The sequence below is a fragment of the Vitis riparia genome, chromosome 3 (genome assembly GCF_004353265.1).
Source record: "Vitis riparia cultivar Riparia Gloire de Montpellier isolate 1030 chromosome 3, EGFV_Vit.rip_1.0, whole genome shotgun sequence".
Lineage (NCBI taxonomy): Eukaryota > Viridiplantae > Streptophyta > Magnoliopsida > Vitales > Vitaceae > Vitis > Vitis riparia.
The window spans coordinates 5,567,668-5,586,761 of record NC_048433.1 but is presented as its reverse complement, the minus strand read 5'-3'; the positions used below and the strand labels follow the sequence as shown (position 1 = coordinate 5,586,761).

At 36.7% G+C, this 19,094-nt stretch overlaps 1 protein-coding gene across 1 annotated transcript; it reads right to left on the bottom strand.

Annotated features, from left to right (window-relative positions):
* Window positions 1–672: 672 nt before the first annotated feature.
* LOC117911366 (probable E3 ubiquitin ligase SUD1) lies at window positions 673–15,794 on the bottom strand. Its single transcript, XM_034825711.1, is given in 10 exon segments — window positions 673–1,669; window positions 3,258–3,404; window positions 3,488–3,651; window positions 3,752–3,909; window positions 10,351–10,722; window positions 10,833–11,044; window positions 11,145–11,912; window positions 13,114–13,586; window positions 13,589–13,802; window positions 15,399–15,794. Coding segments are annotated over 10 exon segments (3,330 nt in total). The 5' UTR covers window positions 15,711–15,794; the 3' UTR covers window positions 673–1,159.
* Window positions 15,795–19,094: the final 3,300 nt, after the last annotated feature.

Below are 19,094 nucleotides of genomic sequence, written 5' to 3'. Positions count from 1 at the left end.
ATACAAGCTAAACAGAGCAGCTAGAACTTCCTCTTCAAAGAATGATGACTCCAAGTTTCTAGATCGTCGTAATCTAAAACTACCACTTACATTATTAGGTCTCCCTTCCCTTATTTCATAGAAGAGATTTTGGGCGACCATCTTGAAATCAACTTCAATAATCTTCCATTCACTTTTAACTTTAGACAAGAAATTTCCATTTTTCCACGCATTGGCCATTTTATAAAAGAATTTAATATTTTTGTCCTCCTCTTTTAACCATATTTCTCTTAATTTCTGCCTCCACATACATTCTTCTATTAGAGACAAGCTAAACTCAATCATCACTAATCTTCTAACCTCAGATCCTCCAGTTGAAAGGACTGCCACACTCTCCTTGAGTCCCCTAAAAGCTTATCTGGTTCGGGGCCACCTACTTCCTACTTGTCATATTCCCAAAAATCCCTTTGTTCCTTTAAAGACTCTTTCATCTTAACTGCCTGCATATGGCTGCATGAACCACTCAGATTGTATCCGTTCCACCAGTTCCTCGCTAGCCTTCTGATTTAAGCCACTCATTTTCAAACTGTAGGGGAAACTTGCGCCCATACACTGCTGAGAAAACCACACAAACCCACCTTCACAGTTATTAAACCATGAAAAACCACACAAAGCCACCTTACAAACGAAGGAAGAAACAAAACAAGCCATGCCTTTTGATTAGTTACACTGTGAAGGTACCAGTCAGTTTTTCAGTTGAATAAAAGAGTCTGGTTAGAAAAGGACCGGTGCAGTGAATTGGAATGGAGAGCAGGCAGTTCAATGGGGCATCTCCAAATCCATTGTTTAGGTGCATAGGGACTGTCAAATCTCGCTAACACATACAGATGCAATTCGAACAAATATTTCAGAACAATAATACACGTGATCAACATTTTTTTTCTATAAACAAACAATATTTCATTTGTTCCTCCCTCCTGCTTACTAAGCTTCCCATTTTATATGCACAATACAGAATACCACTAAGTTAACGGAGTGCATTATAGACACCAGCCAGAGAGTAGATATACGACCTATTGTGGTGGATATAAGACCTGTTGACCTGTTGTGGTGTTTACGTCCACAACATAACAGCCTCAACCTCTTACCAAAACCGGCTGCACATCCTTTCCCCGTAAGTTTAGGCATCATGTCGATTAGCACGCCTCAGCCTCATTCCTACGTCAGCTTCTCTGTCATGTCGAATTAAAGCAGTGCCATGCAAATTAGCACTTTGTGTTTCCGAGGGAATATCTTCAACCTCATTTTGCTTGCCTTCTGTGTCCTCTCCATAGTTATGAAGCCTACGGCCAATCAAATAGCGATCATCACGTATTGAATTGTGGAGGTTGGTGAACCATACATGGAATCGCTTGGCACAAAAGCACAACAGGCTGAAGCAGAGGCAACCCAGCCAAGCAAACCTATAGACAGCCGAGTTAACTACTAGTGGATACCCAAGCACAGGGAACACCCCTCTGGCTAAAACGTAAGGAACACACAGGGCTGTCAGCAGCTTCATTATGATTGGGAACACAATCTCCCTTAGCACCCAAAGGCCCTGTAGCCTGGAGAAACCATCTTCTCTCACTCTTTCAAATTTTATTCGCCAACTCTCATCCACCAAGGGCATCATATGATCCAACATAACCTGTTCAAGCACAAAAATGAACAAATGAAGTTTAGGGTTTGTTAGGTTGAACGCATCCTGGTTGGCATAATTAAACATGATCTTAGAATTTAAATGCAAATATCAGAATAAAATAAAATCAAATAAAGGAACCAAATGAATTCCAGTTTTGGAATTTTCAAATGACTCAAAATGAAACTGAACTGACAAAAGTTCAGAACTTTTTTTAATCTACTGCACTGGTTGTTTTATAGTAACAAAATTTGTTATTTGAGAATTATTTGGAGTTCAAAATTCAGGACAGATCCAGTAACAAAGCATGTAGAGAAAAACTCGAAAAATTACACTGGATGAACTTGTATGTGTGTGTGTGTTTACCAAGAAAGACTCCTCTTGTTCTGCAGCTTTTAGAGGAGTTCCTTTAAATGTGTTACAACTCAACTGGAGTGAGGTTTGCGCTTCAAAAGTTTGAGTTTGGGGGGGTTTCTCTTTGTTTTTAGCTAATGTTGGGGGTTTTTATGTTGTTCAGATTGTGTAGGAAGGACCTCTCATCCTTCTAGTGGTTTCTTTTGTTTTCTTTTTTCTTTCTTTCTCCTGTATCTTTCCTTCTATTAATATATTTCTCTTCGTTTCTAATCAAAAAAAAAAAAAAAAAAAAAAAGTGAAACAAGGAAATTTTGACAATAAATAAATCCATTCAATTCCTTGAAATTTGATGCTTCTCTCTTTGCCAATGGGTTTGTCAGTGTGTGTGAGAAAGTGTAGATGAAACAATATGAACAGAACCAAGAGAGGCTCCTCCCTATAAAAAAAGGATAAAGTAAAACATGTGAAACAAGGCAATTTTGACAATAAATAGAATCTTATTCAAGTCCTTGAAATTTGCTGCTTCTGTCCTTTCCTAAGAGATCAAATTCAGAGTTCATAGATCTTGCATGGATTAAAATATTATTAAATAAAATTAGGTTACATACACTCAGTAAGAAAATATTATAAATAAAAGAGAAGAAAGGTATACACCAGAGTACACTGGCCGTAAACAAAGGGTGCTGAAAGGCATTGCCATAAAAGAGAAACAAAAAACACTGCTCCTCTTACCTAGAGCCCAGTTAATCTACAAAATCAATTAAAGGCATATTGAACCTTCTCCTAAGTGCAAACTAACCCACAACCTAAGATTGCATGGAAAATGCGTTTAAGCGCCTCAACTTTCTGCCCTTTACTTTCAAACATCCCCTGATTCACCACACAACTCTCTTCCCACAAAAGAATCATGCCAATTTAGCAGTCTTCTTGACCACAGAATAAAGGACCATGCAATGACACACATAATTACTCATTTTGAGGGCATTCCAACACAACTTTTCATCACCCATTAACAATATTTTATTCCCAACTTCCAGTGGGTAAAAGTAGTATTTTCCAAGTCCCACCTCCAAGCAACCATGTGCTAGAGGCTAGAATAATGAGACTTATAAAGGTATTTTGATAATCAAGTTAATCAATCAGATCTACCAAGGAATGCACCAAAAAAATATGTAATGGCTCCAGCCAAACCAAAGGTAAAACCTTGATGTAAATCAAGAAAATTATAGTGATAGTTGCTCACCAGTCTAGTCCAGATCTTAAGAAAGATGAGTCCCAATGCCCAGTCCTGATACAAGAGGAACACAGGGCTTTCATCCACAGGCACCCGCATTGGCACAATTACCAGAAGCTCAAACAGCAGTCCAATTAATACTGGGATGACAAATATCTGGTACATAATGGCAGCACAAAGGTCAGAGACATAAAACCTGGTTAGGAAGATAAATATTAACCAAGGTGACATTTTCCTACCCATATTGACAACAGAACAGAACTCTTAATAACAATGACACACCACTTCCACATTTGGCTCAACAGAACTACAGCCCTCCTTGTTTTGATGTGCTCAATGGAATACCTGACTCCAGCTAGAGCAGTCCAAATGACATAGCTTCCAATGATGAAAGAATATAAATCTAAGGAAAAAGAAAAAAAAAGAGGCATAGAACAAGTCAACATTCTCATTCAAAAGGCATGATAAAAATGACTGCAAGACAAGTTCATCAACCACATTACCATTGCACTTGATGCCATGAGTTATTGGGAGAAGAGGAATGCCATTGAAGAGCGCTCGTCCAAGTGAAATAGGTACAACTATCAAGGCGGAGTTAAAGATAAGTAGAGTCATCCAAGCCACCACCAACAAAAGGACAATACGAAGCACAAAGCCGTACCTGCTAAATAATAGGAATTAAGAAAAATCAGATGATATCAGAGTATGAAACAAGTAAAGAGAGCTTTAGCTTGAAAAAGAAAATTTTTTAAAAACAAGAGCACAGAGAGCAAAAACATAGCCAGATCCATTATAAATCATGGATGGGATTTTAGAAAAAGAAGGCAATAGGATAAATGCATAAAAATAAAATATCAACAGTCATAATAAATCAGCTTCAACTTAAGATTTAGAAATGAGCAAGATTCCAAAAGTAACATGCTAAAGAATACAACACCGATGACAATGGAAAATATGACACGAGTATGGCAGTATTTCGAAGCTTATTAACGAAAAGATAGACAATTAAAACATAATCTCAAGTTCTTCAATATTTTTTTTTAAAGAAAAAACACACTTGAATTCAAAATGAAACAGGGATTCAAATCGCAAGAAAAATGGCAAATGTCATTCGCTGCACAACATTGCAAAGTAAATGACACTGCAAAGTATACATATTTATGACTCCATTTCTAGCAACTCTTTTGATATGAGATTTTCCTCCAAGCACTTTCAATTCCTAATATCTCTTCAGAGGTTTTGTCTTTGTCTTCCTAGGCCAAGTTCTCTCGCAATCATACATGTTAAAGAAATAAATGTAGATCTATATTACAGAGATGGTGAATATAAACTGCATATACATGCATGTATATGTATACACATGCACATAACTTCTAGTTGCTATTATGAGTTTCAAGTTATAAACAGCATACATATACTTTAAAATGCAGTTTTTTTTGCTGCATAATTCATACGCATAAATACATTATTTTGCTCCATGCGGATCATTTTTTTTTTTGTACAGGAAAATAGCAAATTTATATTAAAATGCCTAAGCAAAAGGTGCAGCAATACACATTCAGTGAATACATTTGATGCCCACCAAAGGCATACTTTAAAAGAAGAGAAATGCAGAAAACAACCTCCCTCTCATTATTTAAGTTAGCCAATCAACAAAGTTCTAGGAATGACACCTATGTATTCTCCAATCCGTTTCAAAAAAATACTCATGAAAATGGGTTCGATTTTTGGAACTAATTGTTCTGAATCTTCAAAAGACCTCCTGTTTCTTTCTTTCTATAATGTCCTAGACAAGCACAGAGACCATCCAATCCTTTTCTATTTCTTTCCCACAAAAAATCCATGCCAGATCAATATTTCCTTTTACAGTGAAGTGCATCACCCAAATCACTCCATGAAAAGAGAAAACAAGTTGTCACGGGATCCTAACTTTAGGAAAATGAAGAAGTAAATGACCGATCGATCCTACCTCATTTTTGCACATTAGCATCAACTAGGCATTGTCCATCTGCTCCTTTAAAGCTGACCAATTGTTAAAAATCTGACCCCAAGTTCATTCCCATGCAAAGATTTCCACCTTCACAGGTAACCATGGATTCCAAACAATGCTAGGGGGGAAAGGCCCACCTCTTTCTTGTACAAAAGAATTAAAGAAGGATTTGACTGAAAACACCACTCTTGGACCCCTCCCACCCCTTTTTGTCTTCCTCCTCACTCCAAATTGAGCTTTTCTCCAGGTTTTGAAGAAAGGTTATTACTCCTTCAACCTCTCAATCAAGAAATTGCATGGAGAATCAAGGGCCCCACCGACCTCCTCCTACTTGCTTCCACACCTCTCCTACCTAAGAGTCTTTATCATTGGCTAGAGAGAACAAGGATTCTTCCAAAGATGAGTCACCACACTATATTTTCAAAATTTGACCATTCTTCCATTACCAACAATGAAATGAGTTCTACTCACAAAGGACTTCCACCCATTTCCAATAGCCCTCCACACACCCACCCCATATCCATCCCTCATAACCTTTGAACACCATTCCCCTTCCCAAAATTTCTGTGCAATAACACTTTTCCAAAGGGACACTCTTTCATAAGCAAATCTTCAGCACCACTTGCCTAGGTGTACCTTGTTTTGAGAAGAGAGATTCCTAATGCCAAGGCCCCCATTCTTTTTGTCTAAGCAAACTATGGACTAATTAACCAAGTGAGGTTTATTCACTGATGCAACCCCTCCCCAAACGAAGTTCCTTTAGATCTGCTCCAATCTTAGACATGTTTTTTGGGATAATGAACAAGGACATGAAGTAGATAGGAAGGGTTTGACAATGTACTTTAAATAGGTAAGTCTCCCTACATTGCCTTTACAATATAGCAAGCCTTTTTTGAAATCCTTCTTCCACCTCATCCCACATCCTCATTGCTTTAAAATGAGCTCCCAAAGGCAAACCTAGATATATGGTGGGTAGATGCCCTACGTTACATCGCAGAGTAGCAACAAGAGCCTCCACATCATCAGCTCCTCCAACTAGAATTAGCTCACTTTTCTTTAGATTGATTTTCAAATCTAACCTCTCATAGCCTCTACCACCCACCTTGAAACCCAAGAAGGAAACCCCTTCCCTAGTTCTCCTTAGAATCCCCTCTATAGCCAAGATAAATAAATAGGGAGAAAAGGGATCCCCTTGTCTTAACCCACGAGAACTCCGAAAGAATTTTGATAGGGTCATGTTGACAAGAACTAACAATTTTGTTGAGGAGATGCATCATTTAAAGTTTTAAACCATATGATCCACTTATGACCAAAACTTGATTTCTCTAAGATCACCAATAGGAACTCCCAATTGGCATGATCATACACCTTCTCAATATCAATTTTGCAAATAACTCCACTAATGGAGCTTTTCAACTTGGAGTCTATGGCCTCATTAGCTATGAGAATTGCATTAAGAATATGTTTACCCTCCACAAAAATGGAAATATGTTGGTAGTTTAAAACCACATTTCCCCCTACCTTTTTGAGTTTGCTGGCCAAAACTTTTGCCAAAAGCTTATAAAAGGCCCTCCACTAAGATAATTGGTTTGAAATCTTCCAAATCCAAGGGAGTGACATTCAAACTTCTCTCAAAAAACCTATTGTAAAAAATCTCCATGAAGAAACCTATCACCTCTTGCTTAACAAATTCCTACAAAACTGTCAAAATGCCTTAGTGAAGCCATCTAGTCTTGGAGCTTCATCCCTAAACAAAGCGACTTGAACTTTCTCCTCGGTGAATGAAGTCCTAAGCTTATACAGGAGATTTTCTCTTGCCCCCCTACCTTCTTTTTTGTCAAACTCATCGAAAAGCAAAACTTAATTTATTCTAACTTCCACCATTTGAGAATTAATTTGTTAGACCCTTGTAGCTTGCAAACACACAAGATCAACTCATTGAGATCTAATCAGAGCCTTGATAGTTTTTCGTTTTTCCTTGTCATTAACCCCAACATTTCAAGATAAAATCCTTAATTGCATGGATAGTTAGAAACAAGTTCCCTACCACTTTTCTAACATCTTGTCTCTTTTCCATGCGCCTGGCTATAGTTGATTGAGTACTCTAACTTCCGGAGTTCCCCAACAAAAGGAGAAGTTGGAATATCTCCTCTCTCTACCTATCACCACCACTTTACTCCTTTTTCTAGCCTTTGATTTCCACAACATAGAAAAAATTCCCTACTCACAACCTCAGACAATTCCACAAAATTGTTGAAAGAGGCCAACTTGCATAAAGACGAATCTTGAACTTAACTCCTCCCCCTTTAGGTCCTAGCAAAGGCGGTCCTTACACAAGCCCACCACCTCACTACTCAACAATTTCCACTCTCTTTAACCCTTTCCTTAAGTTTCCTTGGTACCCCCACCATCATGCCTTCACAAAAAAGCATTTGTAGTGCCCTTCACCATCACTGCAAGCCCATAAGAAATCACCCCCCTTCAACTCCCTCCAAAGAACTAAGCCTTTAGTGAGATCCGACAAAGGGCTCCCATCCATAGTGCGAAAAGAAGTAGAAGAAACCCTGCCCTTCAATAGAGAAGAAAAAGTCAAAGCCATATCTGAAAATCTGATAGCTTCATCAAGGAGATTTCATCGACAGAGGAAACTCTCACTTCTAGCCATCGAGATTCCATTAGAAGGCAAAGGTCTTCAAACATAGAGCTTTGACGATTCCTCTAGTTGAGAGTAAAATGGGGTTGATCACCCCTCTTTAATTAGGAAGCCCACTAATGGTGCAAGAGTGGGTTGATTGCAAGAGGCCTTGCAAGCCCATCCCGCCTCCACAAAATCCTCCCTCCCCCCTTCCCCCTTTTCACAAGAAGCTCGAACATAAGAAGACGAGCCCTCAACTTGAGCAAGCCCTTATAACTAAAGGTTGCTAGTCCTCCACAATCCAGCCCTTAAGAGGATCATAGACACAAACACTTTGAACCATCAGCCCACTAAAACAACCATTGGGGCCACTAAATGACTCCTTTGGCAATGGGCCAACCTCCTCGCTTGACCCAACTTTTACCAACTACTTGCACTAGGTAGAAAAGGCTAACCCCGCCACTCCTTTAGCAAGCCACAAATGCTCCTCTTGTGACACCCATTTTCCCTTTAGAACACATTTCACCTCGTTAGATTCATCCTTGACCTTTACTCTGCAACTTCCATTAAGAGCCACCATCATCAAGCATAGAGATATCTCCCACCATAGTTGAGTAGCAAAGACAATTGACCTAACTACAACATGCAAGATCCTAGGCACCTTCCTCCCGTAAGATCTTACAAGAATCTTAGCCCATTGAAGATGACAATGACTCGCATTACCCTCATCAACTACCATAATTCTCCACAAGCATCACCCAACCTTTAAACAATTTTTTCCCCCCAAATGAAGAGGTAGCCCACCCACTCTCACCAAAGCTTCTTAAGCACACATCCCTTTCTTGAAACATCCTACTTCAAAACCCCACTAGTCTAGGTACACCCCCTTCCGCTTTGAAAAATCTGTTGCCCAAATGCTATAATACTCTATTGACTTCAATGGCTCTCCTAAACTCAAACAAGATGACAGAACCTCCCAACATAGCCAAATGGAGGTTTCCCTTTAGTCTCCAATTGTATGAAGCCTAATTTTAATTTTTCAGGTGAAACAAATTTGACACCTGGTTTGAGAAGGCTCCTCATCTACCCACCAGGCACTTTTTCAAGGGCTTGAAATTTTCCTTAAGTTCCTTCATTTCAAACTAAATCCAAACTGCATCGCCAACCTTACCTTGGCCTTTATTCACCGTCCCCGCAAAAGAAATTATCTTTCAAAAAAGTCCCCTACCACTATCTTCTAATTGTTTGATAGCCTCCCAAGGTGCCTCTACAATCCTCAACGAAAGAGCAACACCAGCAATTCTCAGCTTATTAGCAATAATCTTCCATCCCCCTAGGAAGCCCCTCCCTTCAGGGAAGACTAACAAGAACCTTTTTTCCTCTGCTGATAAAACTGAACACAATAGAAATCTTCCTTCTTGGTTGCTGCAAAGCTCCAGTTTGTAGGCTCTTACCACCTTCTTTCCGATCCATCTTAAAGCACATGTTATTCTTTCCTTTATAGCCAATAAGAGATCCCTCTCACCAAACCTAGTCCAAGAGGAAAGCCATCATCCTCTCTCCAAATTTTTTCCAATTGTCTAACCTTTAATCACCTCTATCAAAATCTCGAAAGATTTTGATTCAACACAAAATCAACTGCATCCTCCATCCATCCCTTGAACTCCACTTCCCTCAGACGTTTCTCCAAGCTTGCTTAATCAAAGAATAAATCCTTTTTATAAAACATATTACTGGTTGGGACTTGACCCTTGCAAATCCTACTTCATTATTAAGGTTTCAAGTTCAACACTAAACATTCAAACTTCCTTAAGGCTCTGCCATTAGATACAAAAAAATTCAAGTCGTGTCGATTTCTAAGTCGTAAAACTAAGAATACAAAAGGCTCTCTACATCTAGATTATTCCTTTTTTTTTTCTTTTTTTTAAGGATCTTCAATAATGGCAGTGCCATATGACTGAAAGTGGAGTATGCAAAAAAGATGGTAATGGTGTCATTGGTGAAGAGATGGAGGTACTACAATGAAGGTAGTCTTGATGGAGGTAATGAAATTTTCTCCTGTTGGTGTTGGAGATGATAACAAGTTCATTGTTAAACAATAAGGGCAGTCAATACAATGAAGATGGAATTGATTGGACAGCAATGGAAGAAGCAACAGCAGTGGCATGGCGGACGAGAGGTGGTGTTAGTGGTGATAAGACAACATAGAGGTAAAGCAATGGCATTGATGGATGTGATGGATCGGAGGCCAAGGTGGAGACAGCATCACGGAGGTATGGCAGTAACAAGGTGGCGATGGTGGGGATGATGGTGGCACTGTCAATGGCAGAGTGGTGAAGGAGGTAGTAGTGACAGCATCGATAAAGGTGGCAGTCACATGGCAGATGTGTCAGTGGCGGTAATTCAGATCAATCTTTTATACATAATATTAAATATTAAACAAGGTAGTGGAATTGACATCTGCTCTACAAACTTACTCTGAATCAGATTGATCATCAGCATCATACTCATCTGTGATATTAGAATTCCCTGATGCATGAATGCTTCCATTTAAATCATTGACAGCTTCAAGTACCCCTAGTGGCTGATCCTGTTGTGCAATTTCATCTACTGGTACTGCATAAAGGGCCTGCCTTACTGGTTCCCCATTTGCATTTTCCTGTCCACCATTGTCATCAGGTCTAGGCAGTAAGAAATCTGTTAAGCCAAGTGCCCAGCCAACTGCAGTAAACCAATAGTGGAGAAAGGATTTGATCGTTGTCCGCAATTTAAAATGCTCAATAGCAAATGGAATGCAAATTTGGAAGAGAAGCATATCAGCAGGAATCTCAGTAAATGGGTCGGAGACACTGCAATAAACATGTACATTTATAAATTAGAAAACAAAAATGGTAGATTAAAAAATGAGAACCTAAGTAATGAACAGTTGGTGCCACCAGAACAAGGAGCTCCAACTTACACAATATCAAGCGGAAAAATGGAGGGAGCCAATCTCATGGCAAGTTTGACTGGTAAAAATACCAGCATCACAATTAAACTCCCATAGACAGCAACAGATAACAGAACCCTGCGAGCATGCTTATGTGCAGGATCATCAATTAGATCACGAAAGGGATTATAGTTTGGATCAGCTGGATCTCGAAGAAAGTACAGAACTCCATTACGCAAAACCTATGTAAGGAAAGTTGAGGAATAGGTTAACCAATAAAAAAATGAATTAGTAATTACAAAATAAAATGTAACAATATGATCAAATGGCTAGGAACAGTACCCCACGAAGAAGGCTGACAAAGATGCTTATTTGTAGCATGTACACAATCCCAACAATCCAATGAACTAATGAACTCGCCAGGGGAGAAACTGAAAAGAATTGGACTCTTTGAGAAAGAGTCTTCCCGAACATTCTTATGGTACAAACATCCAGCCACCAGCCACACATTAAAGGAAATACCCCCAGCTCAATGACCAGAAGGAAAGCAACTTTAATCATAGTCATTAAGTGCCTCATTGCTGCCAAGAACTGCCTGAAAAGGGATGGGATTGTCTCTGCTATTGAAGAGATACCATAGAACCTCCCCATGGTCAAAGGTTCACCTTTAGTATACCGAATTAAAGCAACAATGCCGAGGTAGAAGAAGATTAGGGAGAAAACAAACATGTATCCAATAGCAAGTGTTGTTACATCAGAAAGTCGTGATGTTCCAATAGTTGCCCCTTTCAAGAAATCTGCTGACAGAGGCATGCTTATGTTGTTCGAGGTTTCATTTAATCCACTTGTGTTTACTTTTAACATTTCTGCGACCTGACCGAGCAGCCCATTTTCTTGGCTTTCAGATGACAGATCAGTTACAGCAGTTAATGCATTCTTCAGTGTAATATTTGCTAAGGAGAGGGCTGACTCTGTAAGTGGCATGAATGTTGACAATACTGGACCAGTAGCAGAAGAGAAAAGCCACGATATATAATGGAGTATAACCCGACCTAATGAAAAGGGCAAAAAGATCACAACGCCAAGGAATATCATATTGCTTGCCAGAACCTGCATAGGCAAAGAACCATTCAGTATATCAATGGATGCAATCCCCAGAGATGAGGATAGAACCAATTTTCTAAATTAACCACATTTAATTGTTGGGAAGACCTATTAATACAAATAAGATTATTTAAAAAACTAATGTTCCATATACTTCATGATTCACAGAATTTCAGCACTCTTTCAGACAGCTTCATTGAAGAATTAACTGAGAAAAATATTACAAAATTTTATAGAAAATAAGTTACATGGTTATCCCCAAATAACAACAAAATCCATTTGAAAGAAGGGATATTTTAAAGCAAATCTTTTGAGGTCTTTTGTCTTCTTTCTTATTTTTCCCCCTCCATAAATGACAACAAAGGAAACAAGGAAGTATATGGCCCATAGAGATAGCAATGAAGTCTGGTAAACAAGGGAGTCTTCCTGTCTCATATCTTGTGGTCAAATATGCCCCAATCTTACAGATTAGGGTTGACCCTAGAATCTGAAGTGACAATCTATCATGTGCTCCTGTCACTGATAGATTCAGGACTAGTAATTTGTCTCCACATCAAGTGACATTATCAAGCGTGGACATATATGCAATCAACTATGGGATAATATAGTAGATTATCGTGGGTTCATCTCTAGAGCATGCTTCCTGTTTTTACCTTCGGATTTTTGTCCAAGAAATTTCATTATGTTCATTTCTACATTCATATATAAAGTATTATATTCTCCGGTCATATATAAATTAACCATGCATAAAAGACTTCTGAAGGTATCATGATAGGAGGAAAGGTCCAGTTCACAGTGAAGTCTATATCCTTTGAAATTTCCGTTGAGGTGGGGAAAGGGAAAGTAGCAGGCTCGATTCTGGAAAGGAGCCAGGGTGCCTCATGTTGGATTAGATTTGGAGAAAGCATTGATTATTTCAACCCAACAAAGACACATGATTCTAATGCCTGCCAGCATATTTAAATGATTAAGGCAAGATTAATTAGCAAATCTAACAATGACAAATGTAACAATTAGGCAGAAGATTCCTAATGATTAACAATGCACTCCATAAAGGTACAAAATAAAACTAGACAAAGAAATCAATAAGAAGAAAAGAATCATAAAAAGGAAGGGGAAAACACCACCATTCCATCATCAATGGAGATGAAATAACAACAGAACATAATTAGGAAATAACAATAGCAGAAGAGAATGATAAACTCACAGTAAAAGCATTTTCAACCAAATGAAAAACAGGCCCTTGCATGCCAACAAGCTCATCAAAGGGCACATCCTCTGCACCATCAGCATCATCAAGACCATCAAACATCTGTTCAACGTGAGCTTCAAGGCGAGCTGCCTGCATCTCCCACCGGACAGCAACATTGTCTGGGTTCCTTCCATCTAGTTGCCCTGCTCCAGCAATTCCCTGGGCTCCACCAGCATCTTCACCATTTCCTTCCCTCGCAAAATTCCTATTAGCTTGTCCAGGAGGTCTTCTTGCAGCACGAGGATTTCTTTCACCTTCATCTTCCCTTTCTGCATCTGGTCCCCCAAGCTCTCTTAAATGTCTAACATAATCCCTCAAAGAAGTGGCCCCAAGAAATATGAAAACAATGCTTGCAGATAGCAGGAATCCATGTAGACAATCAGTAAGAATAACTGTAGTAGATAAATGACTCAAGAACAATCTCTGGCTTCACCAAAGCTCCTCACAAAAGAAAATCGCCATATCCAAAATGTAATGAAGGGTATGATAAGGAGCCAAACAGAAAGTACAAAACTAAGGCGCAAAAAGAATTGCAGTACATGGCAAGCTTTCATTGCCATTCCAACTACAAACTCCTGAAAAGGAAGCCTTGCTGGAGCATTTTCAGCATACACAGGGGAGAACGAAAATGCATATTTGCAAACCTGTAATACATATCAACTGCAATTTAAAACCTCCACCAATGTAAACAAAAATCAACCCTAAGCATATTCAGATGAAAAACTAAATGAAAAAAAAATATGAAAAAACATCCCCAGAAGATACCAAAAGGTATAAAAGCAATCCAACATAAATAAATAAAAATGGAATTGGGTTCTGTGGCACAAAACTAAAGATTACATAAAATTGGAGGTTAAATAAGATGTTTCAAACTAGAAGCCATTGAATGAAATAAAATTTATGGTTTCTCCTTTTATTTAAATTGCTCCACTATAGGGTATCCTGGAAACATCTTGTAAATGTGTGATCTTAGTGGCCATTGCAAGTGTCATGTCTATTTATGGACATCCATAGAACTTATTCAGGAATGACCATAATATTAAGAGAAAAACAGCATTAATTGACATGTGGTCCAAAGTGTTAAATCAAGCCTTGTTATGAAAATTTTCCAACTCAAACAATCCAGATTTGAATTAAGCTTTTAACCCCCTAGCTTTAACAGAACACCTGAAGGACTATAGAGAGACTGGTTTTGTCTTGAGACACATTATAAGACTCATACTATTAAATAAATGACAATCATAAAGACATCTCCCTGCAGATGATGATCTTAAAATTTGTAATCCTTTAATTGATTCTCCATCTTAGAGATTGATATACCATCTTGGAAATTTCAATTGATACACTATCATGGAAACAGTAATTCCAACAATGGGTAATTATATTGATTTAAAGCAAAGTGAAGATGCACAAATATTAAATGTGTATCAGTATGACGATAAGAAGATCAAGTTTTCCAAAATTCTGACATAGCTCAACCAAACAGAACCTTAATCTCAACCAATGTTGTTTTGTTAGCAGTTGACAATCCATAGGATGGAAACTTGGAAAATCTTGTTCATTGTAAGTTTAGTTTTATCATCTTCTAAGCCTATGAAATACATTTGTTACACTTTCTTGACATTCATCCATAAAACGATATATGTTGAAGGTTAAACCTACCTATTTCCTAAACCATTTTCAAAAATTTCTTTCTTTTCTTTCATCATTTCCTAGAACCAAATATCGTGCCAGCTTGCCCCCATTTCTTAGACAATGGCATCTCATTTTCTATTTATTAGTCTATCCTTTACCATAATAATAGAAAATAAAATGGCCTTATCTTTGTAAAGAAACTCAATTTTCTTTCCACAACCACGCAAAAGCTGCACACAAAGTGGATTATGAACAAAGAACTATTTTCTCATTGACGATAAATTCAAAACAATAAGATCTGGTTCAAAGATAAAAGCTTTTCACTAGCCTTCCCTCATCTTTCCGAAGAATTCAAGCAAAGTCGCTTTTTTCTCTTTAAAAAAAAAAAAAAAAAAAACCCTAAAACCCTAATTTCACGTCTTTTAGGCGATCCTCGAACATTTCAGAGACCAAAACATTAATTCACCATCAATTCAAACCAAATTTCAAGATACACAAAAAGACCCCCATAAATACATAGCTAAGACATCTATAAAAATCCCAATCAAACGACATAGCTTAAAGAAAAGAAAAAAAAAAGGAAGAAAAATGAAAGAAAAGCGAACCTCGCATTGACGAGCGTTGCTGTGATTGAGCCACTGAAGGAGACAATCCTGATGAACAAACTTTATGCTACCGCTACACGCACAAGGGTACCGGAGCGGGTTCTCTGCGTCACCGGGATTTCGGCAGATGCGGCAAACGTCCCCCTCGTCCTCCTCCTCGTCATATTTCCCTGGGGATCTCGTTTCATCTTCCGGCGAGCTGCGAGGCGATGATAACGACGAAGAAGAAGCTTTGAGGCTGTCGACAGAGACGGTGGTGGGGTTGTCGTTCTCGTTGGCCTTGGCTTCCAGCACCGCCGGCGCGATCTCCATCGGATCGTAAACGGCGAAACTAAAGCTCCGGCGAGTCTCGACTCTGAGGCTCAGTTCTCAGGAAGAGGTCAGAGTCGGTGGCCGCTCGATCCTCTTTTAAAGACATGGAGTTTGGGCCCAGGGAGGATACAGATTCCCGGAAGGGTCAGCCATGTTTTTAAATCCCATCTTTACCCCCACGTTTGGGATTAAATTACTGGTCTTGCCCTTCGAGTTCCGGATAATGACGTCGATGTCTATGCACTCGCCCCCACCACCCTGTACTAATGACGTGGCATTCGGAGACAAGCTGGAATTTAATGAGCCGGTGGTGGGGTGACACTCTGTTCTGGAAAGTTCCATGACACTAATTGCAACGTGCCACGTCGTAATATGCTATTTCCACCCCCTCCTTCTTAAATATCTTATTGATTAAGGATTGAAGAATGAGAATGAATTCATTCCTTGCTAGTTCCTACCTTCCTACAAGGCTCCTCCTCTCTTGAATTGGCATACAACTTTGATCTTATTTTGAGGGCGTTAAGAAATTTAGAAATTTTAAGACAATGTTTAATTTTCGGAAATAAAAAAGTGCTAAGGTTATGTTTGGTTTTTAAAATGTTTAAAAGAAAATGTGATGGAAATAAAATAAAAAGGAAAAAAAAGTAAAAATATAATTAAAATTTATATATTTTTAAATTATTTAATTTTGTATGTAATAAAATAAAATAAAATAAGTAAAGATATTTTTATGCATATGTTAGTAATATTTAATGAGTTTGGTAAACTTGGTTACTTGGTACAAATTGGCTCAAAAATCCAATCATATAAATTAATTTAGGTCGGTGGAATTCAACATTTAGAATAAGTAGGTCCAAAGTCGGGTCAAGTTCAGGTCCCTAGAAGCCGCACCATATGAAGTCTCGGGCTGAGTCCAACGGTCATGGGCTGATTATTTTATGGTTAAACTCAATAAATTATTTATCTCCTTTTTAGAATGGCAAGTGGCTCTGGGCTTGAGCTTGGACTGATGATTCATCATTCATATGATCATATCCATCAACTTTCCTGATTGAACACGTGCCAGAAAAAGGAGATAAATAAACAGCCTCATGAATGCAAACAAATATCAATATCTTAAGCTAATTTATCATTTCAACAATACAATTTTAGTATACGTAATCCATCACAAATTCCAATCAAAGCACCTGAAATTGGATTCCAAGAAAAAATTTGTCCAATACATAACCAAACCATTCGTAGATGACCAACATGTATTTTAAGAGATGATTTATCTAATACACAAAAAATAAAACACAAAACATTCGCTCTTTAGATTAGATGTACCTTAATAGAGTAGGATTGAGGTTCATGATGCGTTTTTAACTTAAAAAATATTTAAAAAAAAAAGTTATTAAATAAAATTTTAGAAATATTTTTAAAATTTTTAAAAATATTTTTAGTGCTTTCAGAAAAAATATCTAATCAGTGATTCTCCTAAAAACAAAACACTTTCAAAAAAATATTTTTACTAAAAATACTTTGAATATAAACATTAAAAAATACACTCTTAATTTAATAGCAATTACCTATACTAAATTAGAATGTCACTTTTATGCCCGACAACTTAGTCATATTCTTTTTATTAAAATAGAATTTTATTTTTATGAATTTTTTTTATGTTCATATTTTTATTTATAATGAATGAAATGGATTTTGCATTCTTAATTGATATTCTAATTAGTTATGGAAAGTTGTTTCGCCCCGTTAGAAAAATTAATCAACTTGCTTTTTCATGAATTTAAAAATCAACCCAAACCCATCTATTTGAGTGTGCCTTTTGTTTTCATGATTTTGTCTAAGGCATTTTTTCCATGATGTCATCATTTTAGTTAGGCTCCCTTACAATGTTTTTTTTAAAAATTGATTTTAAGTTTAAAAAATAAAAAATAATTTTTCAGTGTTTATATAAATAAGGATGTTTAGAAAGTTATTTTTAAAAATAAAAAATAAAAAACTTATTTGAATAAATTGTTTCTATTTTTTTATTTTGTAAAAACATTGTAAATTCAATTTATATAATATTAATTAAATTTAATTCAAATTTTATTAAAAATAAAAATAGTTTTATAATTACAAATAAATTAAAAATAATAGTTTTTAGTAAATCATGAATAATAATATTATAATAAAATCATAAATTATATATATATATATATATATATATATATATATATATATATTAAAAAAATATGCTATTTTATTATATGTTATAAACACAAGGATATTAACATCTTCCTGTGTTTTTCTTTTTTTTTTTTTTGTTAAAAATGAATAACAATACTAATAATTGTCAAGAGTATTTTTTTTAAAATGAATAACGAATCAAGTTCAACTTTTTAACATGTAAATGAGTTGTAATTTGCAATTAATTGGATCAATTTTTTATTCAAAATTATTCTTAAAATTTTAAAAATTCATTAAACATTAAATTACTAATCGTGTCCTACTTAATTTATAATTTATTTGTATAGAGTCATTATAAACCAATTTTTATCCATAAACTTATGTATTAATAAGTTTATTATTTGAGTTTCAAATTATTTTTAAAAAATATTAGACTTGATAATGAATCCAACACATTAAAATTTATTTATTTTGAAGTTCGTTTGCCTAGTGATTTTTTTTTTTTTTTAATAATTTTAGGTTTGGAAGCCTTTTTAAAGTAGTGTAAAATGGAGGCTTAAGCAAGTGAGTGAGTAATTTGTTATCATTCAACAAATGGAAGGAGGAGGAGCAAGAGTATGGTAATCCTATATCCAAACACTTCATTTTAGGGGGTCTGGGATTCTTTGGCAAATTTGATCTTTGTTGGTGCATAAAAAAGGGCAATGTTGCAAATTAAATGGCATCTTGCTTTGGTTAAGCAGCAAACACCCTCTCCTTAGTCTTTCACCATAAAACATCTACCAAACAAAGGATGCCTAAGGGAATCTCAAGATCCATCTCAGATGATCAAGTTAGGTGATGGTCATGTGAAGGAAGATATGAGAATTAGAATGTTTACCTAGTTTTTCTCTAACTAAGTCTCTTATAGCTTCTGTCTTGCGCAACTATCAATTTTGGTAACCATGCTCAAAAAATCAAATTTTCAACTTGGTTTTTCCATTTGTAGTCCCAATACTAGTATTTTTTTTCATTGAGTTTTAGTACACCAAGATTAGCCCAATAATTTCAATTAGGCAATAATAAGATTAGCCTAGATAGCCTTTGTGTCTTACAAGAAGAAGCCCATAGCAACCAAACACACTATGAACCACAAGTAACAATTCTAGTCAATAATATCAGCTAAGTAATTCTACATCAATTAATAAAATTCATTATCATTTCATTAGAAAATTAAAA